The sequence below is a fragment of the Engystomops pustulosus genome, chromosome 9, assembly GCF_040894005.1.
Source record: "Engystomops pustulosus chromosome 9, aEngPut4.maternal, whole genome shotgun sequence".
Taxonomy (NCBI): domain Eukaryota; kingdom Metazoa; phylum Chordata; class Amphibia; order Anura; family Leptodactylidae; genus Engystomops; species Engystomops pustulosus.
The window spans coordinates 96,254,751-96,275,898 of record NC_092419.1 but is presented as its reverse complement, the minus strand read 5'-3'; the positions used below and the strand labels follow the sequence as shown (position 1 = coordinate 96,275,898).

Sequence of the window (21,148 nt, the reverse complement as noted above, 5' to 3'; positions counted from 1 at the left end):
CTGGTCTTCACTGATCTTTAATTCTAGGCAAATCTGCTTTTAATCTTCAAGAAACTGGCGTACCCTGGAGAAGCAAATAATCCACCGAACACAATTTTATTAACCTGTTTGCCTCACATTGACCATGAGGAAGGCAGACTGAAGCGCTATCCCTGGCAAAACAAGAATTCATTTCTTCACCACCATAAACCACTAGGAATATCATGAACAACTTTCTCTTTACTGCCTTATGAAAACAAAGTATAAAATATCAAGCTTTTTACAATAGGGGGTACCTACCTTTAAACCTTTGGGTCCCATAAAGCCTATAGGTCCAAGAGCTCCCATGTCACCCTAAAATGAGTAGTAAACAGTATACTTGTCAGAAAAGAGTTATTGTAATAGCATTGTTGGTAGAAGAATGGATTAAAATATAGAATTGTAATAAAGAACAGGATGAAAAATTAATAAGCCCAGACAGATAATTTATGTATTACATCACCGCAAAGTGTTCAAAATGTCACAAAACACTGAAATTTAACAAAATCAATCATTTTTATTGTGGTCTCTACCAGCACCTACACCACCCACATGTAAAATCCACATTGTGTAGTCTTTTACAGGATTTGTAGACATGCCTTTGGCGTTTCCCAGTACCAAGTCATTGAAGAGAAAAGTTGGTATATTTATGCAAATGACCCTCTCTGTGTACTTGATTCAGGGTCGTGCCTTCTGGTGAACTTAGAATGTTTTGTTATTTTTACATCTTCGTCCAATGGGTCATGTCCATTCTTGTGTATAGGGCCACAATAGGTCCTACTGGGCAAAGTAGAAGACAAACTTGTGCACTGGAAAGCTAATTTGCATAAAGATAACATTTCAATTGCAAGAAAGGTATGTCTGAAAGCTTATTACGTGCCCCGCAGTGTTAGACTTTTCCTTGTCGGGTGATACTAGATTCCCTGTAAGAAATGGTACAGAAGGCAGGAGCCCCGGAAAAGTGAAAACATACTGGAAATCTAACATGCAATGAAAATTTTATTCAGTAGTTAAGCAGAATCACTTCCCCTGATCCATGCATTTCCTATGGCTCAGCGGTAAGTGAGGTCTCCAGCTATTATTTTATCTGCACAGGAGATCTTCCCATCTGTGTACAGTGGCTTGAGGACGGGCTGTGCGCCAAGGATAGTCCATACTCAGTAACTGGGTGAAAGAGCTTCCTATGACCAGTACAGAAGGCGCTTCTTGTCTTCTAGGTACCTGGCTCTAATGCTGCTGACTACCAAGAACTAAAGTCGAAGCAGGAGGGGCGAGAGATCAAAGAAATATGAGCTGTGCCCATTCATTTTTCAACAAGGCTGGGACTGATAGAAATCAGTAGAGCCACTATTGTCCTGGAGACTTGATCTACTGAAAGTTTTGGGACTGTGTCAATGCGGAGATCTCGGCAGGCCCGCACGCTTCCAGCTGTGATATTATTTGCATCAATACGGATGACGGGAGCTACTTTATCCTCCTGTGTTGTGGTTAGCAGGATTAGCTATAAAAATGGACCAAAATATTTAAGTATTGAATCACGCAAGTGTTGAATCATGTTGTTGAGCTTTACGCTACTGAACACGGTAGCTGATATTTAGACTACAGAGACAAGTAAAGTGCTATAAGCTCTACATCAGGGCCGTCATTGTACCTGCCTGCTAAGTATCGTGGAGTGACCTGCGTGACAATCGCATCCCCCGTGACAGTGATCATGCAGGGTGGTCACACATGGAGAGTGGGGCCCGCAGCAGTGCACAAGCTAGATATAGAATAGATATAGAGTAGGGCTCCTGGTTCATGTGCCTTGGCAGAGCAGTGAGCCCAGTGCCAGCAGCGCAATGACGTCACTAAGGTGCCAGTGCTGGCGCCTTACTGCAGGACAGAACACCGATACCATAACATTAAATCCACAGCATAGGGAGAGGGGGCACTATAAATGCGGTCATTATAAATTGGGTCAAAAGGAGAGGGATCATTATAAATGGTGGCATAATGAGAGGGGCATTATGAATGGGGGCATAAGGAGAAAGGTCATTATGAATGGGGTCGTAAGAATAGAGGTTACTATAGATGGGGGGGCATAATGAGAGGTGGGATTATGAATGGGGCATAAGGAGAGGGGTCACTATAAATGGGTGCATAATGAGAAAGGCCATTATGAATGGGGGCATTACAATAGAGGTCACTACAAAAGGGGGCATTATGATTGGGGGCACAAGGAAAGGGGTCACTATAAATGGGGGCATAATGTGAGGGGAATTTTGAATGGGTGCATAATAAAGGTTGAATGATTATTAGAGGGGGCATTAGGTATTGGGTAGAACGAAGTTAAGTATATTAGTCTAGCCCCCTAAAACTCTTTCAATTTCTAATGTGGCCCCATGTGGCCCCATGCTCGGCCCTGCTATAGATGGTGCAAAGTATGGCCCCCAGTTATAGAATAGGGGAGATAGAAGGAAAAAGAAGGGAAGATTGTTATCTTTTGTCCTGAAATTTTTTGTAATGCTGTGATATAAAGGAATAAATGCATATTCTGCCATCTAGAAGGCAGGTGAAGGTGATACTGTTAGTGCGGAGTCTATGGCTGAGCCAAACATGCGAGCTCCAGTGCACAGAGCCAGAGAAGCGGCTCCGAGTGGATGTTACAACAAGCCTCCTCTTTGTGCTGCCTCATATAAAGACCTCTTCAGGCTTCTGTTTATACAGGACAGACCCCAGCTATTTACAACCACACGAGGCTCATGTTACACCAATTGCGGCCCTTTAATAAGATTTTCTTGGGATGGAAAAAGCCACCTGCGGACATCCACAAATGCTTTGGACAAATGCAATCCAGCCTCGGAGACCATCACCCGAATCGGCGATGAAGGGGCTTGTGCCAATATTTATGAAATAAGAGCCATGCGCCCATAATTACCATAAGCATGAATAGAATGAATATATAATTGGCAGGAATAACATATGTTAATGAGCGGCACAAAGCCCATTGATTGCTATGTTTATGTACAGGATGCCTCAGAGAAGCTTGTATTTTCGCGATTCCTCCCTTCTGGCTATGGGTTTATTAATCTCTTACATTTACGGAGGAAGTGGCTGCTGAATGCCGATTTTCTTTATAAAAACAGGATTTATTTCATCTACAAGTGTGGTAGAATTAAAAAGAGGAAAAAAAAAAAAAAAGACATAAAGCTAAAGATTATGAAGCAGCTGTAGGAAATACTAAAGAGTGCACAGGACCTGGTGAAAGGGGATTAAAGGGGATGGAAAGTTAAAACTTTTATCATAACATTAAACAAGTAGAGAAGATGAATGTGACCCTCCCATCGTCACCTCCTTCCCCCACTCCCCATTCTGGTGCTGGTAGCCGATGCTCCTGTTCATATAATATCCCATTATCCTCATAATAATAATAATAATAATAATAATAATAATAATAATAATAATAAATTCTTAACTTATATAGCGCACACAGATTACCCAGCGCTACACAGAGTTTGCCAAATCAGTCCCAGTCCCCAGTGGGGCTCATAATCTAATCAACCTATCAGTATGTTTTGGAGTGTGGGAGGAAACCGGAGGACTTGGAGGAAACGTAAACATTGAGATGTTGCCCCTGGGACTTGAACCCAGTTCCCCAGCGCTGCAAGGCTGTAATGACCACTAAGCCACCATGTTGCCCCTAATACAACATAAATCATCTGCACACAGCACTGTGCATTAGAGCCCAGTAGCTATAAGCTACTTGTGGAACTACTAGTTTGTATCCAATATAAACTGGCCTTGTGATGCCCTCTGATCTTTCAACTCATATGAGTTTATGTGCTCTGTATGCTGACCTCGGTTCCCTATGGCAGTGACCTCTTCTGGGTGGTCATGCAGTCGGTCTTCCTTCCCTATGTAAAGATTTTCTACCACCAATGAACCATGAACTTGAGCGCCATCACCTTCACCGTGCACACAGTAATACTAAGATGGATATATTCCTCTCTAGTGTGCAGTAAACCAGGTCGCATTGTCTGGGGAGCAGTCACTACTTTATGCGCTTTTCCATAAGGTTTTATGTCAGACAAAGGATGTAATAAATCAATCGGCGAAGCTGAAGTTGCTTTAATATACGTGGTCTATTTTCTGACCTAAAATCACAGTCTTTCATCTAGGATTCGTGTGACATTTGTGTAAACTTCCTATGAACATTAAAAACGTTAAGAGTTTTCCATTAGCTGACTATGAATTATGAGAGGTAGAAGTTATAGGCTGGACTACTCAGGCTCCAAGGACTGGGTGTCCTATTTATAAATCTTCATTTTGCCATCTTCTGGCTCTAATAACTTTTATACTTCGGTGCACAGAGCAATGTAAGATGTAGATTTTTGTGAGATGAGATAATGGTCGGTCTCATTGTAACCATTTTGAGGACTGTGCGGCCTTTTGATCATGTTTTATTTGTTCTGGGGAAAGGGGGCGATTTTGACTTTTATTTTTAATTAATTTATTTTTTACTATAATTTCAGACCCCCTAGGGTACTTTAACCGTAGGTTGTCCGAATGATCCTACCATATATTGCCATACTACAGTATGGCAGTATATGGAGATTTTACTGATCATTTGTTACAATGTGCCAATGGCACATTGTAACAAATGAGCAGAAAACATACAGCCTCAGGACTGACAAAGGCCGTCATGGCGACAGATCGCCCCTTCCCAAAGGCGTCATAGGGAGTGACGATCTAAGCCACTGCCATCAGTTTTGCCAGTGCCGATCAAAGGGTAAACCTGCGATCGCTGCTAGCACTGATCGCAGGTGTTACAGCATACTGCAGCACACACTCACCTTGTATGGAGGGGGCTCAGCCCGTGAGGTCTCTCAATACACCCCGGCCAACGTGTGACGTACTAATAAGTCACACGTCAGTAAGGGGTTAAGTTGAATTTGTATGAATTTGCATGTAATTCAGAACAGGTATACATATTTTTTCATCCTTGTAAGAATTGGATTTTCAAAAATTTATACTGTCATGGGAACAAGAATTATCAATAAAACTTCATTATAGACACATTACAGATGATAATTACAGCCTGGGACTAAAGTAACACCCAGAAAGCTTCACCAGAGGTTGCAGTGGATCCTTAAGTGGTTTGGCCACTTTACCTCATGTTTCTTGTAATGTGTGGGGGGGGCAGGATATTATGTATTTCACCAATATACATCTATTAAAAGTTCTGCGTCACTTTCTTAATATGTAAAGTGAAGCCTCCTGTCTTTTACCTCATCAGCCAGACATTGCTGACCATAAAATGGCCGCAGATGGAGGGTCATGTGATCTCTAACCGGCGATTATTCATTGGCAGGTAGAGATCACATGACCATCCATCTGCAGCGATGTTATGGACGGAAATGTCCGGCTGATGCGGTAAAAGACAGAAGGTTTCACTTTTATCACAAAAGCAGAGCAAAACTATTAATAGATGTGTATTGGTAAATTACCCAATAACCCACCCCACACACAAATTACAAAAAACGTGAAGTAAGGTGGCCAACCCCTTCAAGTCCAGGACCACTTGTAAACTGATCAAAATACACGTGTACTCACACAAGGCACCCTATCAATCATTGATTACAAATGTCTATTAAACTAAAACAATTTCTTCAAAAACTGAAAAATGTTCAGTTCTTTTGCTCTATAACAGTGATGGCGAACCTTTTAAAGCCTCAGTGCCCAAACGTCAACCAAAAGCCACTTATTTATTGCATAGTGCCAGCGCAGCAATTTAAGCAGTAATTTATTTCTCCTTGTTCATTGACAACTTTCAATCCTTCAGCCTCCCAAGGACACCAACCCAGTTGAAAGGAGGAGGGCAAATTCATCTATCATTGTAGGAAGATTCTGCAGGCAGATTCTTTGAGTTCTGTCTGGTGAACTTCCTTCTAGGGTGATGGCCTGGGTGCCCACAGAGAGGGCTCAGAGTGCCGCCTCTGGCACCAGTGCCATAGGTTCGCCACCACTGCTCTATAACATGCTGCAAGCTTCCAGCCTTTGAGTATAAAAGTTACACTTTGCAATGCAGAATATGTTTTTCCTTTTTTTACCAAAAATGTTTTAAAATGTTAGAAAAGATGTGTAAAACAACCACTAACCTAGGACTAAACAAATATAAGCAGCTGCCAAATATATAAAAATAATAAAAAACAATAATAAGGAAACATCCAGAGTAAATAGACCTACATATGAGAAGGTATGTGAAGTCCCCAGTGATTCCCACATTACGGACGCTGGATCTCACTTCCAAAATTGTGAGGTTCCCCCTTTCCTGACTGCTTATCAAGGGATAAAAGAGCTTCTGAGGGAAAAGAATATTTTTCCATGTGGTTACCTTCAGAGTCGAGGTAATAAATTCCAACCAAGACTTGAGATACAATTTCCTGACAATTTTTTTTCACCCGGTTCTTTAGCTGTATTATCGACTCCTCAGCTACAAATCGGACAGCAATAACACAAGTCCCTCAGAGAAGTCCTGTTTTGGTGCAAGACCATGCAGAAAATTTTGTATCAGAGAGCAAAAAAAAAAATCCCTGCTGATTTTTTTTGCAGACTTCATACCTCACTGCATTAAAAGGAGGTGAAATTTAGAGTAATATTCTGGAAAAAAAAGGATATACAGTACCAATCTCAGGTCACTTCCCCGAGTGAACTGGACCTGTATTATTCTGCTGTACATTTTATCCAGATTTTCAATACTTCAATTTCTAACCAAGAAAATCCAGCTGAAAACACGCAAGAATTCTACATGCATAAACTTCTAGACTGATGGGGCAATCTTCTATGAGGATTTGGATTCAGATTCCCTGCATGAAGATCTGCTTTGTATGTGCAGGTGTCGCTTGTGATTTTGGTGATGCATAACCTGTCTAAAGAGTTTAAGGCTTGCTATAAGAGGTTCTTCCTGACATACATTCCCTGCCCCTGTGCACAGCCAGCAGTCCCCCTGCCCCTGTGCACAGCCAGCAGTCCCCCTGCCCCTGTGCACAGCCAGCAGTCCCCCTGCCCCTGTGCACAGCCAGCAGTCCCCCTGCCCCTGTGCACAGCCAGCAGTCCCCCTGCCCCTGTGCACAGCCAGCAGTCCCCCTGCCCCTGTGCACAGCCAGCAGTCCCCCTGCCCCTGTGCACAGCCAGCAGTCCCCTTGCCCCTGTGCACAGCCAGCAGTCCCCCTGCCCCTGTGCACAGCCAGCAGTCCCCCTGCCCCTGTGCACAGCCAGCAGTCCCCCTGCCCCTGTGCACAGCCAGCAGTCCCCCTGCCCCTGTGCACAGCCAGCAGTCCCCCTGCCCCTGTGCACAGCCAGCAGTCCCCCTGCCCCTGTGCACAGCCAGCAGTCCCCTTGCCCCTGTGCACAGCCAGCAGTCCCCCTGCCCCTGTGCACAGCCAGCAGTCCCCCTGCCCCTGTGCACAGCCAGCAGTCCCCCTGCCCCTGTGCACAGCCAGCAGTCCCCCTGCCCCTGTGCACAGCCAGCAGTCCCCTTGCCCCTGTGCACAGCAAGCAGTCCCCCTGCCCCTGTGCACAGCCAGCAGTCCCCCTGCCCCTGTGCACAGCCAGCAGTCCCCCTGCCCCTGTGCACAGCCAGCAGTCCCCCTGCCCCTGTGCACAGCCAGCAGTCCCCTTGCCCCTGTGCACAGCCAGCAGTCCCCCTGCCCCTGTGCACAGCCAGCAGTCCCCCTGCCCCTGTGCACAGCCAGCAGTCCCCCTGCCCCTGTGCACAGCCAGCAGTCCCCCTGCCCCTGTGCACAGCCAGCAGTCCCCTTGCCCCTGTGCACAGCAAGCAGTCCCCCTGCCCCTGTGCACAGCCAGCAGTCCCCCTGCCCCTGTGCACAGCCAGCAGTCCCCCTGCCCCTGTGCACAGCCAGCAGTCCCCTTGCCCCTGTGCACAGCCAGCAGTCCCCCTGCCCCTGTGCACAGCCAGCAGTCCCCCTGTGCACAGCCAGCAGTCCCCCTGCCCCTGTATACAGCCAACCCAAGTTTGCCCAATTCATAAAAAAGGTAAGTCAATACTCACCTCTCTGACACCCCTCACAGGTCTTCTCATCGATCCATCTGGCTGCGGCAGGTCTGTGTGACAATGCGGTGCACACTCATGTCAGCCTGTGAGCCGCAAGGTCGCACAGACCTGCCACTGCAGGTTGGATTGAAGAGAAGACCTGCAGGGGGCGTCGGAAAGATAAGTATTAACTTTTTTTTTTTGTGTGCTGAAAAACAGCTTATACTCAAGTATATACTGTATATTTCTGCATTTTATCCATTTGCCTATAATGGGAGTTGTATAGGTCTGGTGGTTTATGCTGTGGCTATACATATGGTATATATGGTGGCAGATTTACAGTAGAACATCCACCGCATCCTATAAGACTGGGAAAAATGTGAGAAGCTAGAAAAAGTGTCTCTGGATTTCAAGTCACTGATGTCATTTAAAGGAAACCTGTCACCACATTTGCACATATACAGCCAGTGACATGCTCCTATAGAGTCCTATTAACTGACCCCCTTCTTTTAGCTAAAAATTGTTTCGCTTGGCATCAGAGTGGGAGTGTCCTGCTCAGCTGGCCCTTCCCATCTAATCATCCCCATGCCTTATGCCTCCTTACTGGTCACAGTTCATGTCATGTGATCAGTGTGACATCATTTCAGGTCCTTTTGCCTCTTAATAGCAAACTGTACCCCATGAATGTATCTGACCACATGAAGTCACAGCAGCATGGATGGAGGCTGCTTCGTTCTCATGTAATCACATATGCGGTGTACAGCTTGCTATTCTTAGAAGGCTAAAGAACCTGTAATGATGTCACTAGTCACATGTCATGAATGTAACACAAGGCACTGTCCCTAAGTACAAGGAGGCAGAGCAGTGATTTGAAGAGACATAGAGCTGTCAGTCACAATAATGGGGCGTGGCTCACTACCAGCCTGAGAGAGAGAAGAGTCACAGATACCACACATGAGTCACAAAAGCTAATTTGCATATCAGAAAAACATCAAAGGTACAGTGATCCACTGGCAGCTAATTTTAGGTGATATGTGACTTTAGGTGACTTGTAACCCTTTATCAGTAGGCATTGTGGCAGTGTGGTCAAAATCTGGAGACAGGTCCTCTTTAAGAAAACACAGTCTGACTGACAGCAGAGAACACTAGATTACCTTCATCTGTATATATGAAAGGAAAGCAGGCATCAGGCCTAGTGCCCATTCAGTTTCCTTGGATGACTCAATATGAGTCCCGCGCTATGTGCGACTATTAGATTTCACTATATTTATGCCCCCAAGCACCAGGGCTGTAAATATTTTAACTGAAAATTCTTGCAGCTACTTCTTTGGTGGATGGCTGCCAAGAGAATATTTGAAAATAAATAAATTAAAATTAAAGAGAGTTTGGAGAATACTACGGCCACTGACTTTCAAACAGGCGTGCAACAGACGCAGAATAACGCCCACCGCCTTACGCGCTCAAGGCGGATACCAGACTTCCTTCATTAAAATACTTGCTATTTTATGATGGAAACACACAGGCTATAAACACCTCCTCTGAGTAAAATCTTAGCGTGGGTAAAATAAAATTAATTCAAGGAGAAAATTAATAAATATTGAATTCACTTTTTTTTTTGTAAACTAAACAGCGCCTGAAGTGAAGCGCACCAACAAATATGAGTAGCGTGGCACATGATTTGGAGAGGGTACTTACAATAAATCCAGGGACACCAGAAGGACCTGGGGGACCCAACTCACCCTATAAGAGAGACAGAATAGAAGAAGGATAAGATTGTTAATTATTTCAGAAAAACACAACAAATTTTGAAACCAAAAAACAGAAATAATATAATTATGTTCTAGACTACACTCTAAGTCACAAGTAAAACCTGGGACAGAGCCCCATCTGTACATGGGTCATGTGTGGTATTGCAGTTTAGCTCTATGGAATTAAATATGGCTGAGCTGCAATATATGTTTTTCTAATCTTGGACAACCATTTGAAGGTACATGAAGTATAAAAGGGTCCAGTGTGAGGATTTGTAGATAAAATCAGTTGCCGATTTATAACCATGGTAGAAATCAGAGGCTGAGCTTTCTGGATTTCCATCACAGATCTGCATGGAAGTGGATCATCACGCAGATTAGGCCCAATTAATAAAGCCAATATACGTGTGGACAAAAGCCACAGTTTTCTGCATGGCAATACATCAAGAAACAACAATCATTGAGTTAAAATGCAGAAGTGTATGAAAGAACTTAGATTAACACCATGGGCCCTGCAGTAAACATTTGACTCCCTAAAACATGTTCCATAGATCAGGCACAGAGAAGAGAGTTATACTATCCACAGCATGTATATCGGATGCACAGCATATGCAGATGTATAGAAGCTAGTCATGTGTCATACGCAAGCAAACCGGCTCTAAGAGCCGGCTCTTGTTCGTGAACAACCTGAGCCAACTCCCCTCAGTGAGCAGATGACTCACTTAACCCCACCTCTTTAACCGGCTCACCACACCCCCTTAACCCAATCCAATAAGGTTAAAGTGGAGTGGTGTGGGGTGATTGACTGGCCTGCGGCTTTCTATTGTATATTTAATAGGGAGCCATTCAGGAGCCAGAGGAGCCAGCTCACTAAGAAGAGCAGGAATTCCTATCACTAGTAGAAGCAGACTTCACTCCTCATCTAATATTGCCGGTATGAGTGGCTTTCATAGATTATGATTTGAAACCATAAACCTCTGCTCCATGCGCAAGTGTGGATTATTTACGGCACATGTCTGCCCCTTATGGTCACCACTTATGTAATGACCCTACTCCGTTCACAGATAGGTCTCTTCTTACTTAGGAAGGATCTGAATGGATTTCTCCCATGAGATTGAGATTGGTTTTGGTTCTTTACGCGCCATCCCATTTGATAGTGAGATAATAGATATTGGACTGACACCATCTCTTGTAGCCCCATATCCCCTGAAGATGCCTGCTTCTCTGGAGAAACGTGTCGGGAGTGCTTGAAGTTTATATTGGCAAAAAAGCTGCTCTGTTGGGTCTAGGTATAAGAGGTCTAATGTACTAGTAAAACACTACAGCTACAATGTCCTAACGGAAAGGGTTATATGTACCAACTCACATACTTCACCCTTCTCTACGTGTCCGGCCTAATTCCAAATTCTATTTAAAGTTTAGATGCAGCTTCATTTATTTATACTGCGCTGTGGATCAGTAATATTTATGTGCGTCTCTCATGCATAGCGTGACTAAGAACATTCCTTATTGCTATTCCCCATTTAACAGCTTCCTGCAAAAAAAATTAAACACCTCATTTCATGACAATGGGTCTTGTGTTATACTAAATATTACTCACGGGGTTGCCATCAAGTCCTGGGGGACCTCGCTCTCCAAAGTCACCAGGAAAGCCCTTTAAAAAGGTAAAAAAAAAAAAGGAAAAGAGAAGAATAAAAACATATAGGATCCTGGCAACAATCCACATAGAAAGAACATGTATTGCAAAACAGGATGACATACAGAACACGCTACAGAACACGCTACAAGGGCAAATACATCGCAATACTCCAAAACTCTGGAGACAGTGAAACGATGACCCGGCTCTTCATTGTGAATGTGAAATTGAAAGTAAATGTTAAGAAATGTCAGGTGTATTACAACTAGTACCCGATCTGATTTATTGGGACAGATTTAATGAGCCATAATTATAGTAATGAAAGTAAGGGCTATGGAGGAAGGGTCAGGGTAGTCAGACATTGTCTGGGCTTTAGATGCAATGCTTTAAGGTCATTAGAGATGTCCTACTTGTGGATGATTATAGCTTGCCCCTCATGTATACTTTCCCACCATTGATCTGTCCATGGGGAGGACCAGAGCTGAACACAGAAATGTGCTCTCTCCGTCGCATGACTACTATTGGGTATAAGTATTGGATCTATGGATAAATAGTTTAGATCCCTAGAGACAAAAATAGGCTTACAAAACTATGCGTGAATGATGGAAGATGTGTAAATGTGCAAATCGGACAGATATTCTGGAAAAACCCAAACAGGTGTCATATAAAGGAATTTTAAAAAGCCCTCATCATGACATCCATCACATCGACAACAATCTGCTCAGCTCCCCCTGCTCTATAGCATGCAGCCTGCAGATAGACACTATATACAATTTGCTCAGCTGATCCTGCTCTATAACATGCTGTCTGCAAAAGGTCACTATGTACAATCTGCTCAGCTCCTTCTGCTCTATAACATGCTGCTTGCAAATAGGCCATTATGTACAATCTGCTCCTTTTCCGTATACTCTATAACATGCTGCCTGCATTGTGTACGATCTGTTCAGCTCTTCCTGCTATCTAGGACGCTGCCTGCAAATAGGACACTGTGTATAAACTGCTCATCTCCACCTGCTCTATAACATGCAGCCAGAAGATAGGACACTGTATACAATTTGCTCAGCATCTCCTGCTCTATAACATGCTGCCTGCAGATAGGACACTGTGTACAATCTATTCCTTCTGCTCTATATCATGCGTTAACAATATGTAACAACCGTTTCTCCGACAGGTTCATTTTAAAGTTATACATGAAGGAGAATAATGCTGATACAAAGATCACTGTGTGAAAACCAAAAGACATTCTGCTTATACTTCTTTACCTTGGTAAGCAGTGGTATAACTACAGTGGTAGCAGCCATAGCAGCTGCTATGGGGCCCGCAGTATCAGGGGGCCCCGTCATCCGACCTGACAAAATACAGAATGGAGGATGTGCTCCATTATATCTATATTGTACTGCACATGCCCAGCATAATATGTATATAACATATACAGGCAGTCTCCGGGTTACGTACAAGGTTTTGTAGGTTTGTTCTTAAGCCGAATTTGTATGCAAGTCAAAACTGTATATTTTATAATTGTAGGTCCAGACAAGAATTTTTTTCAATTGGAGTTTCAATATATTTTGCTGTAATGGGACCAAGGATCATCAATAAAGCTTTATTACAGGCACTTCACAGATGGTAATTGCAGCCTGGGACTAAAGTAAAGCTTCCAGAAAGCTTCACCAGAGGTCACAGTGGGCAGAGAGGTCTGTCCTTAACTAGGGGTCTTCTGTAAGTTGGGTGTTCTTAAGTAGGGGACCGCCTGTACTATGATGTATATGATACAGTATATGTGATGTGTATATGATATGTGTCTGTATACACTGTATGTGAGTATGTTGCATATGGCACTGTATGTGTGTGTATATGCACATGAGTGTATTTATATGTGATTGTAACTCGCATGTGTGAGTATACTAATATGTATATTTTTTAAGTGGGAGGGGGGCCCCATGCAGTAGCCTGCTAGGGGGCCCTGTTTCTCCTAGTTACGCCACTGTTGGTAAGGCTATTTAAAAATACAAACATACCAAAAACGGAGATGCAATACATCTCATAATGTCTAGCCACATGTTATACAGAACGTTGGACGAAATTACTGGGGGGAAAACCCACATTTTCCATTAAATTCTGACTGCTGGGGATCAGAAGCTTTTCCTGATGATAAACATATTACTTGCAGACCTCAACTCTATAATGCCAGGTTTTACTTTCCTTGTATAGCAATAGTAATACGGAGTAAATCAAAGGTTTTACATAACTACGGGATTCAACAGATTTCTAAATAACGCCCCAAAATCATTTTCAACCCAGCTGATCATGAGGCTATATCCTTCCTAGCTCACAGATAAAAATGTGTCTAGTCTTTTAGCAGCTATTTATGTTCTCAAAGGTTGGGGTACCCATACAAATCCGTGGTCAATCCATGCTTCATGGACCAACCACAGGATGGGATAGTGATACATGATGTATGGAGTCCCTGCTTACCTGTAGAGCAGCGGCGCCAAAGTATATAATCATGATAAGAGCAGGGAAGAAGGGACTCCTATCACATATCACTATGATGCAAGGAGTCCTGTCCTCTGCACTGTGGTCTTTCCGTGAAACAGGACACTGCACGGTCTGAGGTCCAGGAAAGAGAGACCAAATTCTCCAGGACTGAAGAATGTCAACTTTGGTTTTCTATGATGATGTGAGTTGTAGTCCCTCTGCTGGACTATTATCTGCTATGAGGATGGAGCACACATTATAGCAACCTACAATGATGTGACATCCGATCAGTCCAACACACTCCGCATGTTTCCCAAGCTGAACAGTGATGTGAAGGAGCTCTCAGATAGAAGTGTGCGGCTCATATGAAGACTCCCCCCATCAACCTGGTTTACAATCTTTTATTTGTTACGATTTCCAGTTACTTGTCCGTTCAGTCTGTTATTAATTTTTTCTGATGTCTGAAAACCTGTTAAACAATGCAGAGAACCGCTGAGGCTGCCAAAAAAAATCTCCACAGACCAGTTATGAAGATCAAGGCCATCATTATACATATGCTAAATAAGAAACAGCACAATGCAAGCTTAGTTAAAGCCCCTTCACATCACCAAGGGGGCATATGGTCTAATATTTTGTCTTTTCAGGTCAAAAAGAGGAACTACAGCATGTCCAACATTTCAAGGAACAAACAGAAGATAAACCAAAGGGAATTTTGACATCCACTCTGAAGTAACTTCTGTCTTGGTCTCCCAAGACGGACTGCAGCTCATTTGATTACATGTGTGCCTGTAGAAGTCTATGGAAAGGTGGGGCCCTAGAGAAACAGTGATACAAGCTCCATGCACATGTGTGCCGTGAGCCAGTCAAAGAAGTCCTTCTCCCTCTCATCTACATAGGGAGCTGTGCAGCAGATGTCTACGCACAATGCATGTATATGCCGGTTGTCTGCTGGCTGCCCTTTTTTTGTGGCTAGCTCATGGCCGCCATTTACGGATGTGTGTATGGAGTCTAACAGAGGTTGCTGGAGCCAACAATAAATTTACTATGTCACCCAAGTGTCACCCAACAATACACATCAGTGCTTCTCTGTAAAGTCCGATACGATCCTGCTGGTGCTTCCCAGTGAGAATTAGGGAGAAGACTCTCCTATTTTTCCCCATGTACAGTCTATAGACATCATAGCATATAATCCCACTTTTGGTGGGAAACCAAAAATTAGAAATAGAGTCTGCAGAGGAAAAAACGCCTATTAAACGAGTGTCATATTAGTGCATAAGTGGATATTTTTGTAGCGGCTTAACCTCCATAGTCATTCTTAAAGGAAAGCTGTGCTTAAAGGTGTTGTCCGGAGGTTGAAAAACATGACTGCTTTCTTCGAAAAATAGCTCCTCTCCTGATCATGAGTAGTAGGTGGTACTGCATATTCATCTCTATAAGGCTACATTCACACGATGTATGCCCGCCGTACCGTAGTACGGCGGGCATACATCGGCGCTGCGGAGAAGAGCAGGGGATGAGCGCTGCTCACCCCCGCCCCTCTCCATAGGAAGATACAGCGCACAACGTGTCCTATCTTTTCCCGGGCTACGGAGCGGTACGGTGCCGCACGTGTGCTGTACCGTACCGCTCCCGTACAGGGCCGTGAGCCCATAGAAGTGTATGGGGGACGTATATCGGCCGTATATACGTCCCCCATACATGTGTGTGAATGTAGCCTAAGTCTGAGCTGCGAAACGAGCATGGTCAGGTGTGGCACAGTTTCTGTGAGATAGCAGCCATGTGCTTAACCTCAGCTTACCCCCTTTAAATGTGAATTTAGGGTCTATGACTTCATAGCTCAATCTGTGTTAGGTATTTCATCAGTTCCTTCCCCTTCCTCAAGTCACAAAAAAGAGAAAAAGGTGGAAGGTTTCCACAATATTATTTATTTCTGTATTTTGGCTTCAATCCTGGTTTCGGCCAAAAATGGAATGGATAAAGAAGAGTAATCCAATATAGAAGTGTGAATGAAGCCATAGCCATATCCTATTAATGAAGAACAGAAGAGAAATATAAATGCACCCACCCCTAACCTCCACCAATCGTCAGGCGATTAAACTTTATTATAGAGGTCAATATGCCAGTAAAAAGTGTGGTACGGGACTGACGAGGTCAGGCCTCTTTTCCTCCACTGGCAGAGGCTGAAAGAGTTCAAAATAGATGGATGGAAAAATGGGAAGCAGCCAAAGTGCTGCTTTTCCTGGCCCCTCACACTCTCTCTCCCAGTGTCTTGGAAAGCTCGGAGCTGGCTTGTAACACACATGCACGTGGGCCATATGTAATACAGACAAAAAGCTCTTTGTTTTAGGAAAAGGGGGTGCACTGCAAAAGAGGTTAACAACTATACAGCCCCCCCCCCTCCTCCATAGACAAAATATAGTTTTAAAGCCCCATTTGGATCACACTTATCGCTAGGACATCTTATATGTTATACGTGTGTATAGTATAATTTCGTAACCCTTCCTGGGTATATAGCATGTAGATCTATAGGTAGTGCTTTGCTATATCTCACCTTCTCTCTGTTGGAGCTGTGATCCCCCATATGTGTCCTCTGTGTGCCACACATCTGTTCTTTGTAAAATTTAATGAGTCAATTAGACTGTTCCTTGTCTGATAGTTATCTGCCCTGGATTATATCACACAGCTCAAAGGCGACAAGTATAAATGCTATGGTCCTAGGAGCATGAATCCAATGTTCTACTACTGACTTCAGGTCGATTCTAAGGGTTTCCAAACGTAGTCAGATCAACACAAGTTCAGCCACCAACTATTTCTCCATTCGTATGAATGCATGCATGTGTTGTTAATATAAGTCACTGTCAGACTCCATTGTTGGCGGTAATTCCCACTGAGAATAAAGCGTCAAGACTGTTGAATTACAACATTTCCATCATTTACTGTCAGGTAGACCCCCAATATGGTGTATTGCATCTAATGTGAAAGGTAGTCACTGACCTTTACTTTCCATACAAACAATAGAGATCCAGATTGCCCATTGCTACATGATGGATTTTACATTACATGGATTGCTTGTAGGCATGTATCAAGGGAAAGTCTACGTAACTGTTCCATATAGCAACTAACAGGTTACAGTATATAGCTCAGGAAGAAGGAGCTATTCCTTTATTTTTTTTAAGGATTGTTTTTTACTTTAATGTATGTCCCCGGACGAGACTCTTCTAACTCTAAACACAAGTTTACTGCAAATAAAAAGTGATGTACTACCCCTGTTGTAGAATAAGAAAGTGAAAACCAGAATGTCTCAATGACACGTTTACTAGTAGTGGAATATATTCCACAACTCCTCTATTCTTGCTTAGTGTATATATCATCAATACTTGTGTTACATTGATCCATTGTCCTCCCCAGGAGTAGCAAATGAAAACCAGACCGAAGCATTGAGTTATAAAAGGTTCCTGGCCCTCGGTGCTACATTTGCACTCTACTACGTATTAGACCGAAAGCAGCCTATAGATCAATACTTGGCTATTCCTGTCAGTAGGGCTAGAAATTTCCTTCTTTTAGCAGAGGCGTCCAGTCTGTCTGCCAATTACATGACTGTATGTATCAACATACTTTAGGGTTTAATTTGGAGTCACCATGTCCGCGTATTTTCTTAAGCCCACAAGGCCTCTCGGGCTGGCTAAGCCAACTCATTCTGTCAACCAACACTCAACGGCTTTGATGTGAGCTTGTGAACAAGCTCCCAAGACGGACAATGTCTTCACATTTGTATGGTAATGTAATGGAAGAGGAGTAGGAAATCCAGAGACCAGCGTTACTGGAACTTGTTACATTGGTAAATCTGCAGTGATGTCATCTCTAGGTGATGACATCATCTCTTAAAATCAACATGCTGATCTCATCACACGATCCTTTCGTAGACTGAAGATGAAGCCACCTGTTGTGGTTTAGATGGCCCTATTACAAATTGGAACGCCCCCGTTTCACTTTAAGTTGGTAAATTAAGCAAAGTAATTTGGTGGCTGAAAAATCTGTCAGGAGGGAGTGTTGACTAACGAGATGAGAAGAAAGTAACACTGCCGTTATTAAGAAAAAAACCATCAGATTGAGAAAAACTAATAGAAAAACCCATCAAAAACTCAGTGTGACAGCAATTATGTATCTAACTTAATGGGATCTGCATCCTTAACCCCCTCCCAGTCTAGTATACGCTATTGGCAGGCGTAGATGTAGAGGTCTTATTTTATCTAGGATTCCTCTTGAGTGACTGTGATAAAAGGGTTGTACCAAGTTATTAAGTGGATTGGTGAGGGTCCAACTGCTGGGACCACAACCGATCAGGAGAGAGAGGTCCTGTTCTCACTAAAAAGTATAGCGGCAGGCCGAGGCTACATTCAATGGGACAGGGGTGTTGTAATTGATGTGATTAGTAATTTACATCTCCAGCACTTCCATTCCCAGAGTTAGGGTGATGCCACACATGGCGTTTTTGGTCCCTTTTTGGTCCGTTTTTCCCTATTATCGTAATAGATAAATAGGTTGTAAGCAGCCAAATGCATGGTAAACTGCCAAAAACGGACTGAAAACGGATGTTTAAAAACGGACCAAAAACGCCATGTGTGACATCAGCCTCAGTCTGACTTAGTAGAAGAGATTACAATTTCGGAAAGCAATTTCCCACACTCTGATACTACTGAATGGATTGGCAGGACACTTGCTGGACCTGTCTCTTCACCCATGAGTGAGAATTGGACCCCATTCTCCAGATTGCTGGGATGTATTGTGATCTGTGATGATCACAACACTTGGGCCTTCCCTAATTGTGTTGATCACATCCTCAGCACTCCCGGGTAGTGTCCTACTGCTTCAACCCCCTTCCAAAAGCATATGTGAGTTTTCCAGCAAAGAAACTATTTTTTTGTTTGTTTTTTTGACTGTAAAAGAAAGGAAAACAGAGATCCGAACTACAATAGTAAACTAATAAAAAAAAGACAAAACAAAACAAAAAAATAAACGTATGATCCAGCACACTAGAGAGTTTAGAGCTCTTCATATTACACACTGGGTTATGTTAGGTCATCTTTAGTGCATCTAACTCTAACCAGATTCACTCTCTATACGTCCAAATGTGTGTGTGAAAATGACAGATGACTGATAAACTTCCTGTCTAAGCAATTTCCTCCTTCTCCATATAGTAGCATGGACAACTCCCAGATCCTTATATTTGTAACTCAGTAGCAACATGTGTGTGTGAGAGTAACTTACTGCACCACATCTTTGCTGGAGTTCTCTCTAGGCTTACTACAAAGCTTTTCATCTTACTATACAGGTTATATCTGTACCTTCCTGTGGAGATCCGCTGTTTAGAGGACAGGTCATCTACTCTGCTTTCCTATACAGTAAAAGGTATGCCAACGTATAACATCATGACAGAGGCAGAGAAGACACATGGGCACGTAAGCCAAACTTGAACGTGTTGTGAACTCATGTAAAACTAACAAAAAATCAAGCCAGTCCAATAACTTGTCAGCAACTTATAATAAGGGATACGGGTTGTAACTTTCAATGACTAATGTTTAGACAATGTGTTAATGTAGAACAGAACCAACTAGAAAATTTAGAATTTCACAAGAACTGAATCATAAAACTGAGCAGACAGAACTTATTACGAGTTGTCTGTGATAAGAAAATAGCGGCCTATCTTGTATTACTCATTTACACCTGCGTTCGGCATGTTCTGTTCCCCCTCCCGATCATTAAATGGCGTTTTTTTCCGCACTATTAATACATTGAAGTCAACGAGATATGGAAAGTGAACGGAAGACCCCCCTCGTTCACCTTACGGATCCGAAATTCCATGTAAAGTGAAATTGCTAACTCATTAAATAGTTAATTGCACGAACTGAAATAGTATCTTATAGTATATGGTATGTTTCTATCTTGCCCCAAATGCTCTATTCACATCAGTACAGTTCGGCAATTCCCCATATAATTTCTATATGATTCAGCTGATGTTACTGAGGTATGAATTTGCTGCGCATGTCTTTCTATGTGCAGTATATGGGGGGCATCAGGGTTGCTAGAGATACTTAGAGCTTAAAAATACAGCAGACGGGTCACACATTGGTCAGAAATAGTCTTATTCCTCCTGATTTAAGTGTGTTGAAAGGTTAGGCAAGATTTGAGAATGAATGTAGATTGACATCATTTGCCAAACTTAATAAAATGATTATTGATGTTTCAATAACCAAACAGAAGATGATGATGAAAAAAAGAATAAATCTGAAACATACATTTAATATAATGTAGTGATCAAAGGCCTGGCATAGGGCGCGTGTCCCGCACTACAGACTTAGCTGTATGTACGGGATGAGCCCTGTGTATGTAGAAACATCTGATTCTGTTTAGTGCTCCCTCTCTCGCTAGGCTGGAGGAATGGCTCATTTGGCAGATGTTACAATAGGTTTTGCCAATACAATCAGGATCCAGAAATAGGCCTGCGTTTTCCTGCTGGCTCAGGGGTAGGCGATTACCCAGTCAGTCTTCCAGTCTTGTACGTAAAACGCACGCAGAGTGCCAGCTGGCTTAATCCAGGTGAACATTCATTGTGTAAGAATAAAAACATTTCTTTACATTGTATTTCTGCAAGATGAAGGCATGAGTGATCTAGTTCCCTAATGGGGTGCTGTTGTGCCGAAACTGTTAACCCATTTCCTGCTCTTAATAAAATCCTGGCCTTCAAAACGCTCACCCAGACGGGGGGACATTTCTTGCAACCGCAAACAAACTGTACTGCAGTTTTGGCAGTAGAAGCCATCAGCTTCTCTCTGTACTAAACACAACCTGATGGAAGCAGAATTCACTGCTTCTAATACATCCTCATTCACACAGCTGAGGCCACTACTACACAATACATAGTTGTAGACTCATAATTGACTATATAAGAGAATACAAATTTCAGGGGTACGCACTACAGGTGTAAAAATACACTTGTTGGGGAACTCACTGAATATTTTTTTTAATTTTTTTAAACATCATTTATTGGTTTAGAAGGCAAACATTGGGGCTGTCCTCAACTTAAAGGAAATCCACCCCCAGGGTCAAGATTGTAAACCAATCACACTTACATACTTTTGTGTGCCCCCTCTGGCAAGATCCACTCTTGTTTTAGCTTCTTATGCCCTGGTTTAAAAAAATAAAAAACTTCCAAAATTATGTAAATCAGCCTGAGGGGCT

General features: G+C 43.0%; 1 protein-coding gene across 2 annotated transcripts in view; it reads right to left on the bottom strand.

Annotated features, from left to right (window-relative positions):
* Nucleotides 1-21,148, bottom strand: part of COL27A1 (collagen type XXVII alpha 1 chain) — a 192,088-nt gene that overhangs the window by 103,529 nt on the left and 67,411 nt on the right. For both annotated transcript variants that reach the window (XM_072124196.1, XM_072124195.1), the window contains exons 13-15: nt 11,399-11,452; nt 9,746-9,790; nt 280-333 (exon numbers count right to left, since the gene is read on the bottom strand). In XM_072124196.1, the coding sequence (XP_071980297.1) occupies nt 280-333; nt 9,746-9,790; nt 11,399-11,452 (153 nt within the window). The remainder of the gene's footprint in view (nt 1-279; nt 334-9,745; nt 9,791-11,398; nt 11,453-21,148) is intronic.